The following is a 19,968-nucleotide window of genomic DNA, read 5'->3' on the forward strand; positions in this document are numbered from 1 at the left end:
TATGTTTTAATTATTTGTATGTCATGTGACACGTAGGAATTTGAAGTCATGCCCAGTCCAGGCTACCATGGTGTTCTGATTTTCTGTTCCTTGGATGTCAGCTAAGTATTGCAGATGAGCAGGCAAGTTTGGGGTACCAGAGGGTGTTTATCATTCATATATAAGTCTGCAGATGAAGCTATAGGGAACACACAGGAAGCAAACCTTGTGAGTTGTGAAGGCCAGAGAAGCCCAGGACCCCAGTAATGAGACTTGCAGACATTAGTGGTCAAGTTTGGAGTTAGGTGCATCCTCAGATTTTGCAGTGGAGGTGAGTGGTGTTCCGGGTGGGGCAGGAGCAGAGCAGAGGCAGGAGAGGTGAGAGGAAGCAGTGAGGCCTGTGTGCGTCTGGCTTCTGTGACTCTACTTGCCGACTGCTAGGTGACAAGCTGGAGCTGAGGAGGCTTCGCCGCAGCTGTTGGAGGGACAGCGGAGCTCTGGGTCTGCACCGTGCGACTCAGTGGCTTCCTTCTCAATGTCGCAGTGCCGGCTTCGGGGACGCTCCTAACAATATCTTAACCCGCAACGAGGGCAGCTGTCTGTTTGCATATTCAGGCTTTGAATATAGTTTGGAAGGAGAATGTTTGTGTGGAGATGTTTTGGGGTTTGGCAGTAAAAGACCAGATCGAACCTGACAGGTACATACAGAATGATTCGGAATGTGGACTCCGTCCTTTTCCCACTGGTCTCATGCTGGAGAGACCCTTTCCGTGGGGTGAGAGGGCAGTGTGCAGAGATGTTTTATGGTCTAGGTTGGGATGACGTGTGTGGCTACAGTAGTGGTAGTGGGCATGGGGGTGAATGCTTTTCTCCTTTTAGCTGGTGACTAACATTGATCATGCATGTTCCTTCTGTTTATGTTGCTTAAGTCAAGTGAACCTTGATGCTCATGCCATCTTCTCTGTGAGCTCCTCGGATGAGTTGGCAACGGTGGGTCAGAGTCCTAGCCGGGGTGCACCTCTCAGCTGTGGTCCTCACCTTCCAGGGCATGTGGGGAGTGAACGTCTCTGTTTCATCTCAAGCTCCTAGAAACCCTAGAGATGCAGATGTTAGCTATGTGCCGTAGATGAGAAACAGGGATGCAGGAAAACCCTAAATGGTTTGTCTAGTGTCACAGTTGGAACTGTAACTAATTCCTGTCTCGTGGAAACCAATTCTGTAGTACTTCTGGCAGAAGAAAATGACTTAGCTTAAAGCAGTTTGAATGTCACACTTCATAGGAATCCAGGTTGGTGTATTCCAAAATCATAATGAGGACAGTTTAACGTAAGTAATTGAATTTTGTCTTGGATAGCCTGGATTTGTCTTTGGGTGGCCACTGAAGATTTCTCAACCTTACTTCTTGGGGTGCTTGATTCGTATACCGGTGGGCGGGAGAGCCTAGCTGTCCCTCTGCATGAACACCATAAGGGCTAATGAGTTGGCCTCTTGCAGTAATCAGATCGGAAAGTGCTTCCCTGGGCCATGAGGTTTTTGTCTATGCATTGGGGAGGTCCTGTCTGACTTTCAGCCATCTTGGAGGTTCTGTGCAGCCCATCCTTGGACAGAGCAGATGGACAGTCATTAGTGCTTCTGTTCCCCCAGCAAATAGATGCTTCCTCAAACCCGGCTCTGGGCGGCGTCCAGACAGTCAGCCTTTCTCTCCTGCAGGATGGTGCTCGCAGGGCCTGGAACCCCATGAACCTGAACTCTCTCCTTTGCTCTGGTAGAGCGAGGTCACCATGGAAAGTGATCAGTGCCAGCACACTTTACCTGGCAACGGTTCAACTCTTTGACAGACCTACCTCTGATTTAAACAAATTCGAGAAATATGTAAAGTTTTGGAAGCAGTTTTGCACTGATTTGATAAAAGAAACCACAAAACACTGCAGCGCAGGTGTTGAGAATGTTTGAAAGCTGATTGAGGGAAGCAGATGGCTTTAGCCAGTGGCATCCAGCCAAAAGAGCAGGTGCTGGTCATGTGACCGCTGGTTACCAGGGTAATCTGATTGCTCTTGGCGTGCAGATGAAAGGAAGGGGCCCAGTGTTCAGCTGTAGTATTGTATAATTTGTGGCAGTTAGAGCGGAAATAAATGCTGGGAATGGAGCCTCATGGTAGGGGAGACTTCTGTCCGTGTGGAGCGTAAACACCAGGACACTCTCGTCAGGAAATGCTGCATGAATTTTTTTAATTTAAAAAATATTGTGCTGTCCGTGGATCTTTGACTTAGTCACACCACCTTTTTATAAATAAAATCAGCGTTCAAAATGTAACTGCTATCAGCGATAATCTTGAATTGTTTTGAATTGTTTCCTGATGTAGCTGTTTGCGATGCTAAAGCGCTCACATATCAGAATAAACTCCGAGTCTATAAAAATACCAAGTTTAATGCTCAAAGCATTATCAGTAGGAAAGCCTGCCATAGGCGTGTGCTGGATGCATGACTGGCGTGCTCTGGGAGTGTTCAGTGTGACACATCCTTACACAAAATCGTTAGTTCCTACAGTCTCTTCCCAGCGTCTGACAACATGCTGTTTACTGCATCCTATCAGTGTGGTTTTCTGGGACTTTATCAAATTTAATAAGTGTGGGGTTTTGAAATCCATCTTTTGTTTTTTAAACTACTTAGAGCTTGAGGCTCCCTAGAAATACAATTTTTTTTTTAAAAAAAAAGTCTTTGCTGATGTGAGGATCGCTTTCTGTGTTGTATGTGTAACAAACGCTGGCTAATATAAGGAAGTCCTGGGTCCAGAGTGGAGATTAAAGGGAGCACTACGTGCTCGCTCCAGCTGAGGAAGGGAGGGTTTTTGGGGTGGCGATAACCCTAGAATTTTATTTTTCTCAGAGGGTACTCATGTATTCTGATATAACATTCAAATACTATAATGTTTTTCAGTAGCAGTTGGAAAGTGAGCTTTAGTTATTGGTTAGATACACACACACACACACACACACACACACACACACACAATTTCAAAGACCTAACTTTTTGAGCCTGGCGATGTCCTCAGTGGTAGCACGCCTGCCACTGGGTTCAGTTGCTAGCACTCAGGAAAATAAGGACCAGTTGTGACCATCCCTTCAAACTGTTTAGTATCAAAAAACAAAACAAAAAAAACAAAACAAAAAAATAAAACAAAATCCACAACAACAACTCAACTTGCTTGTAAACAAGAACACTGAACTGAATAAAAACTAAATAAAATTTATTTCTAGGAAGTGAATTTTTATCAAATGCTTGTCAGTAGGATATAAGGACCCTACTGTCACTGACTGCCATAGGAGTGTATAAAACTCCATGCCAGAAAAATGAGGATGTGCTCATTAGATTGTAATTTTTTTTTCCTTTAGTTAAAAAAAGGGTGACTGTGCCTTTTTAGCTAAGCAACATCTTAGTTCTTCATCATGGATTGGTACATTAGCGGGGACTACAAGCAATACTCTGCAGTGTTCAAAGTTTTACATTCAATTCAGTTTTAACATGTGAGAACTTTGCTGAAGGTCGTCAATTATAAGTTTTTTGTTGTCAGACATTAATTAGGAGTACCACCTAATGAAAATCGGCCACAAGGATTCGTGGAAGGAGAAGGTTTGGGGCGCGTGGGAACCACACTGAATGTGAACATTAAGTGGTGTCACTTTGAATTCTAGTAATAAGAAGCCGGACTCAGAAGCAAGTGCTTTGAAGAAAAAGGTCAACAAAGGAAAAACAGAAGGTTCTGAAAACTCAGACTTGGACAAAACACCCCCACCGTCCCCTGCCCCTGAAGAGGACGAAGACCCAGGTGTTCAGGTAATGCCATTATCCCTCCTGAGCTCCGGCTGGGGAGAGGGTAACTTTAGCTGCATGGCTTTGCCGTCAGATGTGCGTGTGCGCGATGACCTTATTGTTGTCAGGAACGTTATATCCGTAGTGAAGAGAGCCAGGGTGAGCAGAAACTCAGCTCACTCCAGGGTTGCCGAGCTTTGAAATCAGTAAGACAGAAAGCTGCCTTTAATTCCATGGGTGTGCATTTTGATGTTTATTTACGCCCTCCTAAATATTTTTAACATTGCTATTATATTACTTCAAGTGTCGTGCACGTTTAAATTTTTTCCTAAAATTTGGTTTCTTGTCAATTTTTATTTGCTGATTTCTTTCTTTCTGTGTGTGCGCGTGCACATGCGTGTGCCCGCCTGTGTGCACACGTGCACATATGTGCACATCTATGTGGGAGCAGGAGGCCAACCTTAAGTGTCATTCTTTAGGAGACATCCACCCTGTGATCTAGAGGCAGTGTCTCTCACTGTCCTGGGGTCTGTGAAGGATGCTCGCCTTGAGTGGCCAGGGAGCCCCAGAGATTTTTGTGTCCACCTCCCCAGTGCTGGAATTGTAAGCGTGGGCCTCCTTGCTGTGCTTTTCTGTTGTTCTAGGGGTCAGAGTCGAGTCTTAACGCTTGGGTGGTAAGCACTTTGCTGACCGAGCTGTCTGTCTTGCCCTCATTATTTTCATAATAAAAACCAAAACATACTTTGTAGCTTCTCTTCTTGACAGTAGATCCAGATGAGATATATCCCTGATAGTTTCCATGGACAAGTCAGTCACTCCCAAGAAGCAACTCTGCCCAACGGCCCAGTGTGAGGTTCTCCTGAATTCTAGGAGTAAATAGTAGGAATTTGGGTGCTTGTGTGTGAAGTTTGCTCTGTTTGTACTCAAAAGTACACCTGACAGTTAAGATTTATTTCCTACCAAGGAAATCTGGAAGCATGCAAGTCTGTTCTGTTGGGATGTCTGGGAATGTGGCCCGTGCAGGTGGCATCTGAGCCAGCAGGGAGCAGCTACTGTTGAGTCCTGTAGCTATAGGCCTTAGGAGCTGGCTGGGCTTCCCCTGATATAAGTGTGCCTGAGGTCCAAGGGTGTGGAGTATGGGGCCCTCTTACAAAGAATTTCTTTGTGATGTGTTTTTCTTGAGCAGCCCTTGCATGTGTGATGTCATGCACTGGCTGGACAGACGGTTCTGAGAGGGTAGAAAGGTTACAGATGGTTGCAAGCCACCATGTGGGTGCGGGGGGTGGGGGGAATTGAACCCGGGTCCTCTGCAAGAGAAACGAGTGCTCCAAACGACTGAGCCATCTCTCCAGCCCTAACAGGTACCTCTTACAAGCTGGTTAAGAGGTTCGAAACTAAAAATTTTTAGTAAAATTCGTTGCATCCTTGAGGATGTTTTGCCTTAATTTGTGCTTAATTAGGAGTTTTCTGATAGTAATATTTGGACAACATTAGGAATTATTTTCACAGGCTGGATGTGGTGGTGCACACCTTTAATCCCAGCACTGATCTCTGAGTTTGAGGCCAGCCTGGTCTGTATAGTCAGTTCCTGTACAGCCAAGGCTACAAAAGAAGACCCTGTCTCAAAACAAAACAAAAGAATCATTTCCTAAGTAAATTCCATCATGGCTTCCCAAATACAGCTGCTGTTTTTAAAAAAGCTGCGTTCTGACTAAAACGGACTCTCTGATTGGGGGTGGAATTATTTCCTTCCTCTCCTCTCCTTCCCTTCTACCTGCTTCCCACTTCTTTTCCTTTCTATAATTTCAGGTACAGAAGAGAGCTTAGCCACTTAAAGCAAACTCGGTGTTTTCTGTCCAATTGTCTCAGTGTAACAGTTGTGGGCTTACCAGCAAAGTCAGGCAGCCCCCAGAGACCAGCCTTGAAGGCTGTCTTCCTGGCGTCTGACACAGGAAGTGATGCAGGCTTCTTCCTGTGATGTATCCGTGACACGCTTGCAAGGAAGGGACAGGTTGTGAATTTTCTGATTGGTTGTCAAAAGTCAGTGTCGTGTTAACTCTAACTCATAATCAAGGCCATAGACACACGTTCCTCTTCAGTACACATCGGTTGTCACCAAAAGTATCTTTCTAAAGCAGGTGGGAACACAGCATTCTCAGGCCGTGGGGTGGACGGTGTGTTGGGCCAGCCCTGAGAGATGGAAGCATTTTTGTTTAGTACTGAAATGAAAATTCACTACCACCACCACCACCACCACCACCACCACCACCACCACCACCACCACCACCACCCCACTCCTTTATCTCTTTATTCAGATCCCCAAACCCAGTAACAATTTGTATTTCTTTTCAGATGTTTTTTTTTTCTGTTAACAAAAACACCATTTATTTTCTGAGTGTTGAGAATCAGAGAGGTAAAGATGATGCCCATTCTCTTCATCTTGAGGTTACTGCTAGCTTGCAAATAAACAATTTGAATTTGTCTGAAGTCGAATCAGAAGCTAGTTTCATGAGTTGCTTGTGTTCATCACTTTACCTTGGACAGATTTCCAACATATGATGTGTCTTACGGTAAGCAGAACTGTTAGGTCAAAGGGTTGGTGTGTTTAAACGTTGATAGAGATGACTACCTTGTCCTGCGAAGGCTGTGCTCGGTTGTGTTTTGACCACGAGAGTGAAAGTGTGCGTTTTGCTATCAGTCATACTGATGCTAGCTAGCTATTACTAATCTTCTAAATTTTTTCCTTTTTTCTTTTCTTTTATGGTTTTTTGAGACAGGGTTTCTCTATAACTTTGGACCCTGTCCTGGAACTAGCTCTGTAGACCAGGCTAGGCTGGCCTTGAACTTACAGAGATCCGCCTGCCTCTGCCTCCCAGTGCTGGGATTAAAGGCGTGCGCCACCACCGCCGGGCCAGTCCTCTAAATTTTAAGGAGCATGGTAAAAAGTTGTATTAAAACTAGAACTACCAGGCATGGTGGCACACACTTTTAATCCCAGCATTTGAGGGACAGAGATAGGCGGATCTCTGTGAGTTGGAGCCCAGCTTGATCTGATCATGAATTCCAGGCCATCTGTGGCTACATAGTTAGAATCTGTCTCAAAACAAACAAGCAAATAAAACCGTACTTCTCTTAGCCACTCGTTATAAATTGTGCATTCAGTGTCCATTTCTGCCCCAGCCCTGACTCTTTCTTTTCAGTCCAAAATTAAAATGTATTGGAGGGCCTTGGGAAATAACAATAATCCAATATTTGTGTAGACCTTTTTAGCCTATAGATTTCAGTCATAGAGAAAAAGAGCAGAGTGTCCCGGACTCCCGTAGATCCACTACCCACCTCAGTGTGGCCACTGCTCGCAATGGAGATTGGCCAGGTGAGGAACACAATTTGCTGTTTCCCATGTGTTCTTATTGAAGGGGCTGTTGCTGGGAGCAGCGGAGTGACATGGTCCCAGGCACTTTGTCTCTGGTTCATTGCTGTGGTTGCCACAGTGATCTTGTCTCCTGGCTTTCAGGATTAAAGTCACCAGCTTTTCTTTAAGGTTGAAATAAAACAACACCAACAATAAAGGTATCCCCACTGTGTACCAGAGGTCGCTTTTTAAACTCGCTCTGTTGGGGTTCCCTTCCAGAAGAGGCGGTCCAGCAGGCAGGTGAAGCGGAAGCGATACACTGAAGACTTGGAATTCAAGATTTCTGATGAGGAGGCAGATGATGCAGATGCTGCTGGGGGAGACTCTCCATCCAACACCTCCCAGTCGGAGCAGCAGGTCGGCAGCCGGGCGTGGGTGGACTGGAAACTCTCTACCTGGCGTCTGAGCAGTCAGCGCCGTGGCAGGAGTGGGCATCGCGTGGCGGGAGAGTCTGCTCGTGTGGGCTGATGTGTCAGGGGAAAGTCCTCGTTCAGTAGTGTCTTAAAAATCCCTGCTCACTCAAATTCGTTTTTATGCAAGGCTATGATATGCAATTTGACACAATTTTGGAGAATTAATGGTCTCTGCCGAGGAAGAATTTCAGCTAGAATCTCGGGCCCTGGATTTACCTCTGGGAGCTCAGTGCTGTAAACGAACTATAATAAACCGCTGAAGCTCACCTCCTGCTGCTCGGCACCGTCAGAACCGCTTTATGAAATTACTGCCTTGGAGTACCCAGCAGGGTACACTTTCTTCTCTGTGCAATGTAAATGATGGATAAAACAGTTTGTACGAAACACGGGAAGAACGTAGAATTGATTATTGTAAAGATTTTATTTATTCATTCCTTTTGCTATTACTGTGCTTTAGTTAACAAACTGGTAGCCAGTTGCAAGGTCTGTTGAATGCAGCTTTGTACTTAGCTGGCAGTTTGTCCTCTGTTAAATTCGTGGACAGTGTTTGACACCACAGAGAAGGGCTGCCTCCGGGAACAGAGCGATGGGACTGTTTACCCCAGGAGTATGGATGCAGAAGAGTCACTCTCACCCACTGGTTACTTTTTCTTGGCAGCCAGAGAGAGTGCCCTGTGGCTTGAGGGACCCGTGCGAGTCTCTATAATTAACCACACAATCAGGAAGTTATAAACATAGCTCTTCCTTTCGCCTCTCTGTGCATTTGGGCTTTCTTGTTTTTAGTAAGTTTTCCCCACTCGTGGCTTTGGACCAAGTGATTTAAAGGGTGTGGAGGCCTGGGCGGGGAGAGAGGGAGATTTCCTGCTGGCTTTTGTAGCCCAGGTCAGAGGTTTTCCGTTTGGACTGACTGATGCCGCTGTCTCTCTTGCAGGAATCTGTTGATGCAGAAGGCCCAGTGGTAGAGAAGATCATGAGCTGTCGTTCAGTGAAGAAGCAGGTGAGCACCGTACAAAGGTGGAAACCCATGGGGTGGGACCTTCCAGGTTGTCTGCTGCCCCTGTAAGGTTCCACCGCGGAGCTGGTTACAGCGGCAGGTGCCAGAGGATCAGGAGTTCAAGGGCAGCCTTTTCTACATGTGACCATTTCTCAGAAAAAGAAAGGCTCGGCGATTACAGTATTGTAAATCGAAACTTCTGGTGATAGCTCAGATCCCATCTGATACACAAGCACCAATACAAGTTGGGGGCTGGGTAATTGACCTGGAATGAAATCAGAACTCCATTAAGCAATGAAATTAAGATGTATTAACCTTTATAACACTATTTGGAGAAGGCGAGAAACCCAAATACTCCAAAGAAATGTTTTAAGACTTCCATAATTACAGACTGCCTTTTCCATAAAAAGCACTGGCGAAAAGACCGTGCTCTGGGAGCTCCCTTGGAAACGCCCCTATCAAGGTCTGTTTATTATTGGGGCAAGGATGTTTTACCAGACCTCCGATGACATTTTGCATATCTAACTAATATATTCAATCTCTCTTTATGTCCACTGCAAAGTGGATGCTGGTCAGCAGAGGCACCTGCCAGTGGGCAGCAGGTGAACTGGTGCCGAGGGAAGTTAGAATGGAGACGTCTAACCAGTGGGACGTCACCCAGTTTGGGAGACGCTGAGCTTGTGTCTTTAGAAAGTAGGTACTGTGTGTATACGTCAGTCAGTCACGCCAACATAGTTCTCTGCGTTTTTCTCTAAGTTGAACGAAAGTGCACATTTCATTGTTTGATATGTACAACAAATGTGGCTTCTTTTAGTAAAGTATATGGCCAGGAGGTGGAGTGGCAGAACTTTGGGACTTAACATTGATTTTAATAATATCCCAAAGCTTATCAACTATCCGATGGCAGAAAATAAAACAAGCCTAGTAGACAGAGCCACCACCAGTAGCAACAGTCCCAGAGCCCATAGGCACTTCCGGAAGTATGTCTGTTACAGTCATTACTGGGGGCTGGAGAGGTAAGCCCGCAGTTAAGCATGCTTCCTGCTCCTCCAGAGGACCCAAGTTCAGTTCCCAGCACCGTTGTTGAGTGCATCACAGTCACGTGTGACTTTAACTCCAGGTGAGATTCAGTGCCCTCTTCCTGCCCCAGTGGGCACCCGTAGTCATGTGCACACACATAGACACGTAAATGAAAATAAATCTTATTTTTTTTCTGAAAAATAAGAGGTTAGCCAGGCGTGGTGGCGCACACCCTTTAATCCCAGCACTCGGGAGGCAGAAGCAGAAGAATCTCTGTGAGGTTGAGGCCTGCCTTGCTACAGAGTGAGTTCCAGGACAGCCAGGGCCACACAGAGAAACTCTGTCACCTGGTGTGTGTGGAGGGAAGAGGCTATTAAAATAGCCATTGTGCCAACAGTGGACTTGTCTGTGCCTCCCACTATAGTTTGCTTTTTTTCTTAGGTGACTCGGGGTGTGTATTTTATCAGTTTATATACCTCATGTTCATATAAAAGCGCTCAGGGACCACAAAGACAAGATATTTTCAAACTGAGTATAAAAGTAGGCTGGGTAGGAGGCTGTTAGTGAGTTTGGGTTCGCAGCCTCTTGCCCTGGTAGATTAAATGATAAAACTAAGCCAGATTTGCCTCCTGTTGAAGCAGGCACGAGTACCACTGAACTCCTTTGAAAGGCTGCCCTTTTTCCTGGTGATTCTAGAATTGTTTGTTTGGGGGTTAGAGATCTATGCTAAAATTTAAACAGTTGGCATGCTTCAAAGAGTGGTCTTCGTCAGTGAACAGAGGCAGCTTGTTTGAGTAGACAGCATGTTGTGGGATGGCAGCTTGAGTAGGCAGCATGTTGTTGGGATGGGGACACTAACTTCTGTTGCATCGCTGGTTCTTCAGCAGGCATGCTCTGCAGGTTTGGAGGTACAGACCACAGTCAGCTCTGATCTTCATAGCTTTATACCTGGTGTAGGGCATGGCTTTTCTGTTTTGCCTACTTCAGAGCACCTATTTTTTTCTCTCTGCTCACCTTTACGGACAGGCATCCGTGGGTTAGGAAGAGACAGTACCACCTTCTATGAACTTACCATACATACATACCTTACAGCCTCCATGCAGCTCCAGGGAAGGCATTAGAAGTCACTTCAGATGCGTGTGAGGACGGAGCAGTCACTGCAGTGGTCCTGAGTTAGGACAGGTCCTCGTGTTGTGGGGACCCCCAACCGTAAAATTACTTTCACTGTACTTCATAGCTGGAATTTCGCTGCTTGTGATGAGTTGTAGTGTAAACATCTAACGTGCATTATGTCTGATATGCGGCTGCTGTGAAAGGGTTATCACACACACACACACACACACACACACACTCAAAGGGTTGTGACCCACAGGTTGAGAATGACTGATTATTGACTTGGGGAATCTGAGAATGGAGAAAACTCCTGGGAGGAGTTCTCAGGAAGACAGGGACTAGCTGAAGTCAGGGACAGGGCAGAGACTGTCTGCAGCTGTTCCTCTGTTGCTGTCTCCTAAGGATCATAAAGACCCGTTCAGAGATACTTTAAACTGCTAATGCTCTCGGCATAGGTTACTTTAAGTTATCACTTATAAAAACACTGGGGGACAGTGTTGCGCGTGGAAGCAGAAGGATATTTGAGATTCCCCCCCCCCCCCCCCCCCCCCCCGGATTCTAACTGTGCTTGCTGGTCTGTTTCCTATTACTTTGAATAGTGTAAGGATTGGCTGTGAGAAGAGCACACTCTCTCCCTCTGTGTGTGTGTCACTGTGCATAGCTGTCTGGTAATTCTGTGGAGACACCCTGTGAACACCTCAGGCCTGCCCTGAGGGTGCTAGCATCGTAGGGACTCAGTGGGTTCCAAAGTCAGCCTCCTCCATCCTGCAGCCTCGCAAGGCTGGAGATCCATTATGATGGAGTTCTGTAAGCTCGCCGCTCGGTGTAGCACACCCTGTTAAAGGGTGCGGCTGGGCATTTATATATTGTGTTAAACACAGTTAGTATACCCGAGACATGAACCTTGAGGTAAGTTTGAATACATGAATAGATCTTTAGATCACATAGATCTTGACTTTTCCACATTTTGTCACAGCATTTGTGTGTGCCATCCTTCTGCAGAAAATAATTCAAGTCCTTTTGGCTCATAAGGGGAGAGGTATAGGAGCAAATTCTGATTGAACTCTATTCTAGTCCCTAAAATTCTTTTATTTTTTAAACTTACTTACATGGCATGTTTTCTCCATAAGAAGTTACTATATAATTCCAAGGTGTTTGTCTTAATTTCCCTGAATCAAACCAAATGATAAAAAAGTAGCTTATAAAATTAAATGCAGTGTCAGCCCGAGGACCTGTCTGAAAGGGGCACAGCATTAGGAAGGCTGAGAGCCACTGCAATGACTGCTCCGTCCTCACACGCATCTGTGGCGACTACTAATGCCTTCTGGGGAGCTGCATGGGGTTGCATAGACAGTACTGCATCTTGAGGTGTGGACAGTCATTTCTTTTCATTTTGGATGAATAAAAGCTGAATATGTTGATTTAAAAAGCTACTCTGTAGTTTGGATCTTTCATAGGCATGATAGGGTAAAATCAGATGTTGATAGGTGTTGACCACACACCAGAATGTTTAGGCTTCTCATTGGTAAGAAGTAGTTTAAAATGTAGGTTTAATTGAAACTGATAAACGTTGTGAAGGAATTCTAGCTAGATGATAGTCTTTAATTGTGGTTAGAGCATTGAAGATGGAGACCAACCCTAGTGCCTTTGTAAGGAATTCTAGCTAGATGATAGTCTTTAATCGTGGTTAGAGCATCGTAGATGGAGACCAGCCCTAGTGCCTTTGTAAGATGCTCGTCATCCTCCACGCCTGCTCTTCTGTTTTATCCCACGTTTCTTCTCATCTTCATTTTCTTCACCAGTCCATGAGGCCACATGGCACCCGTGTGTGGGCCTGCAGGCAGGCAGGCCGGCTTGGGGGCTCCTGCAGCAGCGTAGAAGAACTTGCTGAAACATGGATAAAAACATTTATGGCTTACATCTCTGCTTTCTCTGTGCACGCACTTGTAAGAAAGTGACATATTCTGAATTGTGTAGCAGTCTAAACCTAAAAGCATGGAGGGAAAGAGAGATGTCTAAGTCATAACGTTGACATTGTCTGGTATACCCCCTGGAGGCGTCTGCCCACTGAAACTCTTGACTTGGAGAACATGCATCACAGTTGTAACCCACCTCAATGGGACTGGAAGTGTTAATTTTATTTGGCTGCTGTGTGCGTGAGACATCTTGTCTGAGAGATTTTAATTGTTCCACGGAGTACAACTCAAACCATGAACAGTGATGCACTGGATTACACCGTAAGAACAAGGTTTACTTTTATATGGTTTCTTGTTTAGAGTTATTAACTATATGGAGAAATAAATGTCTTTTAAATATTTTAAAACATTACAAAACCCACAATGTAAAGTTGCCATGAGGCAGCCAAAAATAATACATATGGCATTCAGGAGAGCAGTTGCTAATTGGCTGCTGCCTGAGAAAATGGTACACTTGGCGTCTACTTAACACTGTGGGTTTGGCAGGCGGCCAGGTTTGGGGTCAGGTTGCTGTGAATGAAGCTGCATGTGGTTAGGGAGGAGTTAAAATGATTCATACCGTAGAATCACAGGCACGTCGAGTGGAGCAGCGTGCATGTGCCCGAGTGCATCAGTCTCCAAGGCATGGGCGGCCGAGGCTCCCCATGTGCCCATCTCCCGAGGAAGGCCTTCTCAGGCATCGTGTCCCCGTGTGGGGGCGTGCGTCGCTGCCTTTGAAACACTCCAGTGTACAGTTTTAAGTGTGTACCTCAATTTTCTCTTGTTGCAGAAAGAATCTGGCGAGGAGGTGGAAGTTGAAGAGTTTTACGTAAAGTACAAAAACTTGTAAGTAAATCGTGGCTTCTTTGCAGCGGGGAGGGGTTCTGCTTAGACTACAGAGCTTCCTAAAAATCATGAGCATGGGACTGTCGACAAGGTTTCTGTGGCACCCCTGAAGGCTGTTTCCTGCTGTGTTGTTTTGGGTGGCTTCCTAGATGTTTCTCTGGAAAACATTTACCGTGTCAAGGTTGATGAACTTCCGTATACAACCAAGAAGCTCTTTGTAGATGGAAACACCTGATGGTGATACTAGTCAAGAATTCTATAGTCCCTCAGAGACCCACAGACCCACAGGGTACCACTCGGGCTTTAGTGCACCGAGCCACGGCTTCATGAGGGTTAGTTGCCATATTTGTTTAGTGGGCTTAATTTTTTTTTTCTTATCTGAATGGAAAAACACAGCCGCCCGGACCATGCTGTGGTATCTGTGTGCTCACCGTGGCCAGCCAGCCTGCTTTCTGTCATCTGAGCCCCTTTTACCCAGACAAGCAGCTGAGGACAGAGATTCTCATTGGTCACTTTGAGGTCATGTGTACTCTCTGCTTTGTCCTTCTGAAGACAGACCCGGAAGCCTATGGGAATCGGTCCTGGATTTTTAAAGAGGGGATTGGGTGCCATGTTTTCCTCCTTTTGTCCCTTGTTGGCTGGCATTGTGTAAAACGCAAGGTCACTCTTCTGAAAAGGCTGTAAGCAAAATGATTTCTTAAGTAATAAGTAAATAAGTAATAAAGTAATAAGTAAATAAGTAATAAAACTGAGGTGTCTCTCAGTTTTATCATGGGAACCAGAGAAATGAAGTTTGGCAGTACAAAATGTTCAGTAAATGTTAGCTGTTGTCATCGTGTGTCCTCACGGTGAGTTCCCATAGGCTCAGACTGCTCACCTGATGTGGTTTCCTGCGGGGTAATCCTTAAGGCAAGAACAATAGGCGAAGGGGAGGTAACCTAAATAAGCTGGAGGGGGAATTCCCTTGGATGTACCAAACAGAGGGCCAAGGTTGATTGACATGTAATTGCACCACCAGACAGGCATCAGAGACAGAGTGGCAATGGGACCCAAGTGTCGCCATCCACTCCCCTGTGGGAAGAGAAGAGCGCAGGCTCTGTACCAGGTGCTGCTGCCAAGAGGGAAGAGAACTTTCAGACACTTACCACAGCATGAGGAGTCCTGAGAGATAGTTTTCTGTGAGATGCTTTGGAGACATCAGGGAAGTTAAACTTCCTATAGACGTTTTTCTTAGTTCGTTTTAATGCAAACTCAGATTCATCGAAAAATTGTAGAAGCAGTAGGAAGCATTTTTTTTTTTTTGTGACGACTGTACATCTGAAATGCTTTGAGTTTGTTAAATATGGTGTTGCTTGGGGCTGGAGAGATGGCTCAGTGCTTAAGAGCATTGCCTGCTCTTCCAAAGGTCCTGAGTTCAGTTCCCAGCAACCACATGGTGGCTCGCAGCCATCTGTAATGAGGTCTTGTGCCCTCTTCTGACTAGCTGTATACATAATAAATAAATAAATATTTAAAATAAATAAATAAATAAAAATATGGTGTTGCTTGCTAAGTCAACCCATGGTTCCTTCCAGGTGGGGTGTTTGAGTTTTTAACTTAAGGATGGCCTTTCTCCTCTGCCCTGGCTAATGTACAGCCATGCGAACCTGCGGGCTCATTCGGAGAGATTCGAGTTCTTCGCCCAAGTAGTAGTGTTTATTTTGCTCTCATCAGCCCAGATGGAGCTAGTGGAAGTCCCTTCCAGTTGGCTCCTCTTTCCCCTTCCCTGTCTCTGAGCTCTGATGGCAGAGCGTGTTCCCGGGTCATCCTGTCTCAGCAAGTAGCAGTTGTGCAATCAGCCTTCTCCTCACAAGTTCTGGGCTTTTCATTGGATGAGAGAGTGTGCAGGAGCCGAACATAGGCTGTGAGCATGCTCACTGCTGCCGGGAAGCCGCTGTCTGGAGACGTTGCTAGGATTGTGGACACACCTCAAACGCATACATGCACATGATCTGCAGGCACATGTACCTGTTTATCATACATATGTATTTGCCTGTGCCTGTGCACTCACCTGCCTACCTAACAACAAAACAGTTCCTTCGGTTGACAGTTCCAGCACCGGCCCCCGTGCCACAGAGTAGCCTCTGCCCTTTCTCCTTTCTGTGTTAGCAATCCCCCTCTTCAACCCTAAAATCTTGGATCTTACTGTCTGTCTTTACTTTTTTTTTTTTTTTTTCTGGCCAGCCTTAAAATATACAGGAAATGAATTAAGGATGACTGGCCGAGAATTGTGTGAGTCAGAAGCCTCTTTGTTTCTTTGTTTGCATGTTTTGTACTTAGTTGAATAGAGTAGAGGTTAAATACTTTACTCAGAATTTCCTTACGTTCCTAGGTCCCCATCATTGCATTCTTTACTTCATAGACCATGGATTTACCAGTTTCAGGTTGTGCCTTAGCTTCCTGTGCTTATTAATTACAGTATAAATTTTAAAGCTTGGGGCTGGTGAGATGGCTCAGGACTCATGGACAGACCTGACAACTTGAGTTTGAGCCTCAGATCTCACAAGGTTGACAAGGAAAAATCAAACCAGACAGTCTTCTCTGACTTCCATGTGTGTACCACCTGACTCTTTCCCCAATGAATGTAAAAGTTCCATAGCTAGACGTATCTGGCTTCAAGTCTTACTAGAAAGTCCTTCCGTCCTGTGTGCAGGTAGAATTAGCCCACACTTTCTTCTGCTGTGCTCACGCCTCTCCTCCTCAAAGGCCTGATGTGTGGTGTCCGTTCTTTACAGCAGTGTCGTGTGGATGTCATAGCATGTCCCTAGTCAGACTTAGAAGGTCAATGCCAGCCAATTGGTATGATACTTTGGAAGGAATCAGAAGGCCGGGTCGAGATGAGCTGTCTAGGGCTGCTGCTGCTGTAGCATGGCTTGTGAATAGACTCACGAGGATTGTATACTAAATGCTTATCCAGGACTGTGGTTGTTGACAGCAGTGTTAGTACTGTACGCAATTGTGTGTGCTGCTGCTGTGTGTGCTGCAGCCGGCAGTGGAGTAAGTTTCCACTGTCACCTGGGTGACTTCTGGTCCTGAGTCATTGCAGTGTGGACACCACCAGGCAGTGGGAATTTTCTAGGTCCTTTGCAAAACTATGGGACCACGATCTGCCTTACATGATCTGTCGTTAATCCAAACGTTAGATAGTTCATGAGCTGGATGATTCTAGCTCTGTAGTTAAGTCTGTCTTTTCCATGGTAATTTGAGAGGTAACTATTGTGTGCTAGCATGTTTATTTGTATTTTGTGTCTATCTATACTCTCTTCTATTTTCTCTGCTGTATGTGTATACGTGTGTTTGCATGTAAGCACATGTATGTGTATGAGTATACGTGTCTACTATACATAGGTGGGGAAGCACTGGGAGTCTTCTTCAATCTTGGCTTACCATGTTCACTGAGTCAGGGTCTCAGCTGAACCCAGAACTCACCCATCAGCTTTTCTGGTTACTCGTATCAGACAAGGCTTTACTTTTTGAGCTCTGAAATTATAAGCAGCCCCAATTCCCACCTGGCGTTTATGTGGTTTTTATGAGTCCAGACTTCTAAGACTTAATGTCTTAGTTAAGGTTTCTCTCGCTGTGATAAAAACATGAGGGACATCAGCACAGAAACTCAAATCGAGCAGGGAGCTCAACAGAAGCCACAGAGGGGATATTTAACGGCTTGCTCCTCATAGTTTTCTCAGCCTGCTTTTATACCACCGGGAACCCCCAACCTGCAGTAGGCTGGGCCCTGCCACATCAGTCACTGATGAAAAGAATCGCTACAGTCTTGCTAACAGGCAGGCTGATGGAGGCCTTTTCTCAAATGAGGTTCTTCTTCCCAGATAACTTGTGTGAAGTTGACAAACAGCAACAACAAAACAGTAACAATAAAAAACCCCAACCCCACACAATAGACCCCCTTCTTAACTTGATAGACAAACACATCATTTAATTAAATTATAACCTTTTCCTTCTTGCTCATCTCTGAGATCGCATGTTAACATCGATATTACAATATATAAATTTGTAACGTGGGCTGTTGACTTTGCACAGTATAGAAGCCCAGAGTCCTTTCAGCCGGATCACTGTAATGTTTGGGTTCCCTTAGGACACATTTGTATATTTTGTGTTAATTTACTGCCAAACCCTTTGTCTTTGTTGCTGTTATGGAAGAAGTTGGCTGTTTTTGTGAATGACGTCTGCCTATTAACTTCCACATGTAAATTTTGTTTTCTTCTGCGTTATTGATTTGCTTTATTCTTTGAAGTAGTTTTCTAACTGATTCATTAGAGGGTTGCTGTGTGTGTGTGTGTGTGTGCGCGCGCGCGCGCGCGCAAGCACACGCTTGTGCATAATCACATAGTCTGCAAATAGAGATAGCTTATTTAATGGCATTGACGTGTACTTCTGATAGATACACTATTGCATAATCGTGGCTATCCCTGCCTTCCTTGTTCCTGATCTTTTTGGAAAAGTCTTTGTTACTTCTCGTCTGATAAGACCTGACTTTATGTTAAAGCCTACATATTTACTTACGTTAATGAACTACCAATCAATTCCTAGTTTCCTGGATTTTAAGACAGCCAGTGTAAGTGTTGAATTTGCAATGTTCGGCACCAGTTGGGATAATTGTGTGACTTTTTTTTCTTATGTGTATATTAATATTGTTTATTTTAAAATACATTTCCTAACACTAAACAAACTTTATATTACTGGAGGAAATCTTACTTCTTGTTTTTTCTTCCTCTTTTCCCCACCTGGGGGTGTGGGGAACTGTCACTTTTGTGTATCAGTCTGTCTGGTGACAGCTTGCAGGAAGGAGTTAGTTCTTTCCTTCCACCCTATGGGTTCCGAGGATTGAACTCAGGTCATCAGATTTGGTGGCAAGAGTCTCTTGATGGCTGAGCCCTCTCTTTGGCTCATCTGCTTGCTGTTTTCTTAAAGTAGCATGGGAATGTTTGCTAGTATTTTCCCCAGAACCCTTCACTAACACGTAGAAATAGAGATATTGATTTTCCCTTTGTACCATCTTTGTCAACGTTAGCTATAAATATTATTTAACTCATTTTGTAAAGAAAGATTATGTCTTGAAATGATTTTTTTCAGTGTCCATAAGACATGTTCTTTCAAGCCTTCTTTCAGATTATTTATTAGTCTTCATACAGTTGACTCCATGAACATTGTCTCGTGTTTTCCATGCTAACGTCTGTCAGAAAGCATTCTGCGTGGTTGCCTTGATTCACTAAGAGACAGTAGCCAGCCTTCGACTCTGTTTCTTTTCTTCTTCTTTTCCTGATTAGTCCTCCATAGTGAGTTTTCAGTGTCAAGGTTTAGAAGGTGGAGTCCCTGACTGAGAATTTCAGATCACAGGTGGCAGTGCAGGGCCAGATCCACCTGTCCGAGTGCTTGTGTCCAGCTTGGGGCTGACCTGGTGGTTCCATACATGTTTGTTCCTTTCTCAAGGCAAGAATTGTAACCGCCGTGTGTCTTTTTCTGTCAGTTAGCTAGAAGACAGTAGGCTGTTTGCTGGTTTTTTGATTACAGTTGTTTTGCTTAGTATTTGCTAGAAAATTGCACAAGTTGAAAGCATAAAACACAGTATTTGTTGGTTTACTACTCATGGTAATTATTAAGATTTTGATGTTTGCACAGTTGGTCTATTTTCTCTTTCTGTGTGTGTGTGTATGTGAGTATGAGTATGGGCCTTAGATGAATTTGCATCTATGTAAGACACTTCTGTTTAAACTATTTTCCTCTTTCACCCAACTTTAGTATTTAATCTGAAAAGACATGTTAGGACATAATATCAATATAAAATATTTTGAAGATTCTGCAATTGCCGTTTCATTTCTGTGTAGCAGTATCTGGATGCTAGAAGAGTTGCAAATCCAAGTATCTTCCCCTCTTCCTCCCTTAATAATTCTGGGGATGGACCCCAGGGTCTTGCACATGCTTGGGGCACGGCTACATCCCTGGCCCTTAGTTTTTTAAAGACAGGGTTTCACTAAGTCCCTCCGCTACCCTTGAACATGCTCTCCTCTCCCTTCTGCCTCCCAGGGGCCATGGATTTTAGGCATGGGCCTCCATGCTTAGCACCAGCTTTTTAATGTCATAGATGGGAAGAAAAACAAGATGATAGGAACTGTTAGGGACACTGATAGGAAGGTACAAAATCATATGAAAATATCAAATAAAACAATGTATCAATTGTCCTTTGATTCTATGGAAGGAGAGGGAGTGTCTAGAATATGTTCAGGTTAAGAAAAGACAGAGCTGTGCTCATGCAAGAGAGTCTGGAAAATGGGCGCTGACTGGTAAGAGGTAGCCATTCGCCGGTGAGTGTGTTTGAATGAAAAATCAATCCTGACGGACATGGTGTTGAGCTTCTAGAAGAACACACACT

At 44.8% G+C, this 19,968-nt stretch overlaps 1 protein-coding gene across 3 annotated transcripts in view; it reads left to right on the forward strand.

The window, feature by feature from the left end:
• Chd7 (chromodomain helicase DNA binding protein 7) overlaps positions 1-19,968 on the forward strand; it is a 177,109-nt gene that overhangs the window by 111,752 nt on the left and 45,389 nt on the right. For all 3 annotated transcript variants that reach the window (XM_041656745.1, XM_041656743.1, XM_041656744.1), the window contains exons 4-7: positions 3,671-3,812; positions 7,420-7,557; positions 8,545-8,610; positions 13,486-13,541. In XM_041656745.1, coding sequence (XP_041512679.1) covers positions 3,671-3,812; positions 7,420-7,557; positions 8,545-8,610; positions 13,486-13,541 — 402 coding nt within the window. The remainder of the gene's footprint in view (positions 1-3,670; positions 3,813-7,419; positions 7,558-8,544; positions 8,611-13,485; positions 13,542-19,968) is intronic.

The sequence above is a fragment of the Microtus oregoni genome, unplaced genomic scaffold (genome assembly GCF_018167655.1).
Source record: "Microtus oregoni isolate MIOR12 unplaced genomic scaffold, Mior012 000008F_ref0000371, whole genome shotgun sequence".
Lineage (NCBI taxonomy): Eukaryota > Metazoa > Chordata > Mammalia > Rodentia > Cricetidae > Microtus > Microtus oregoni.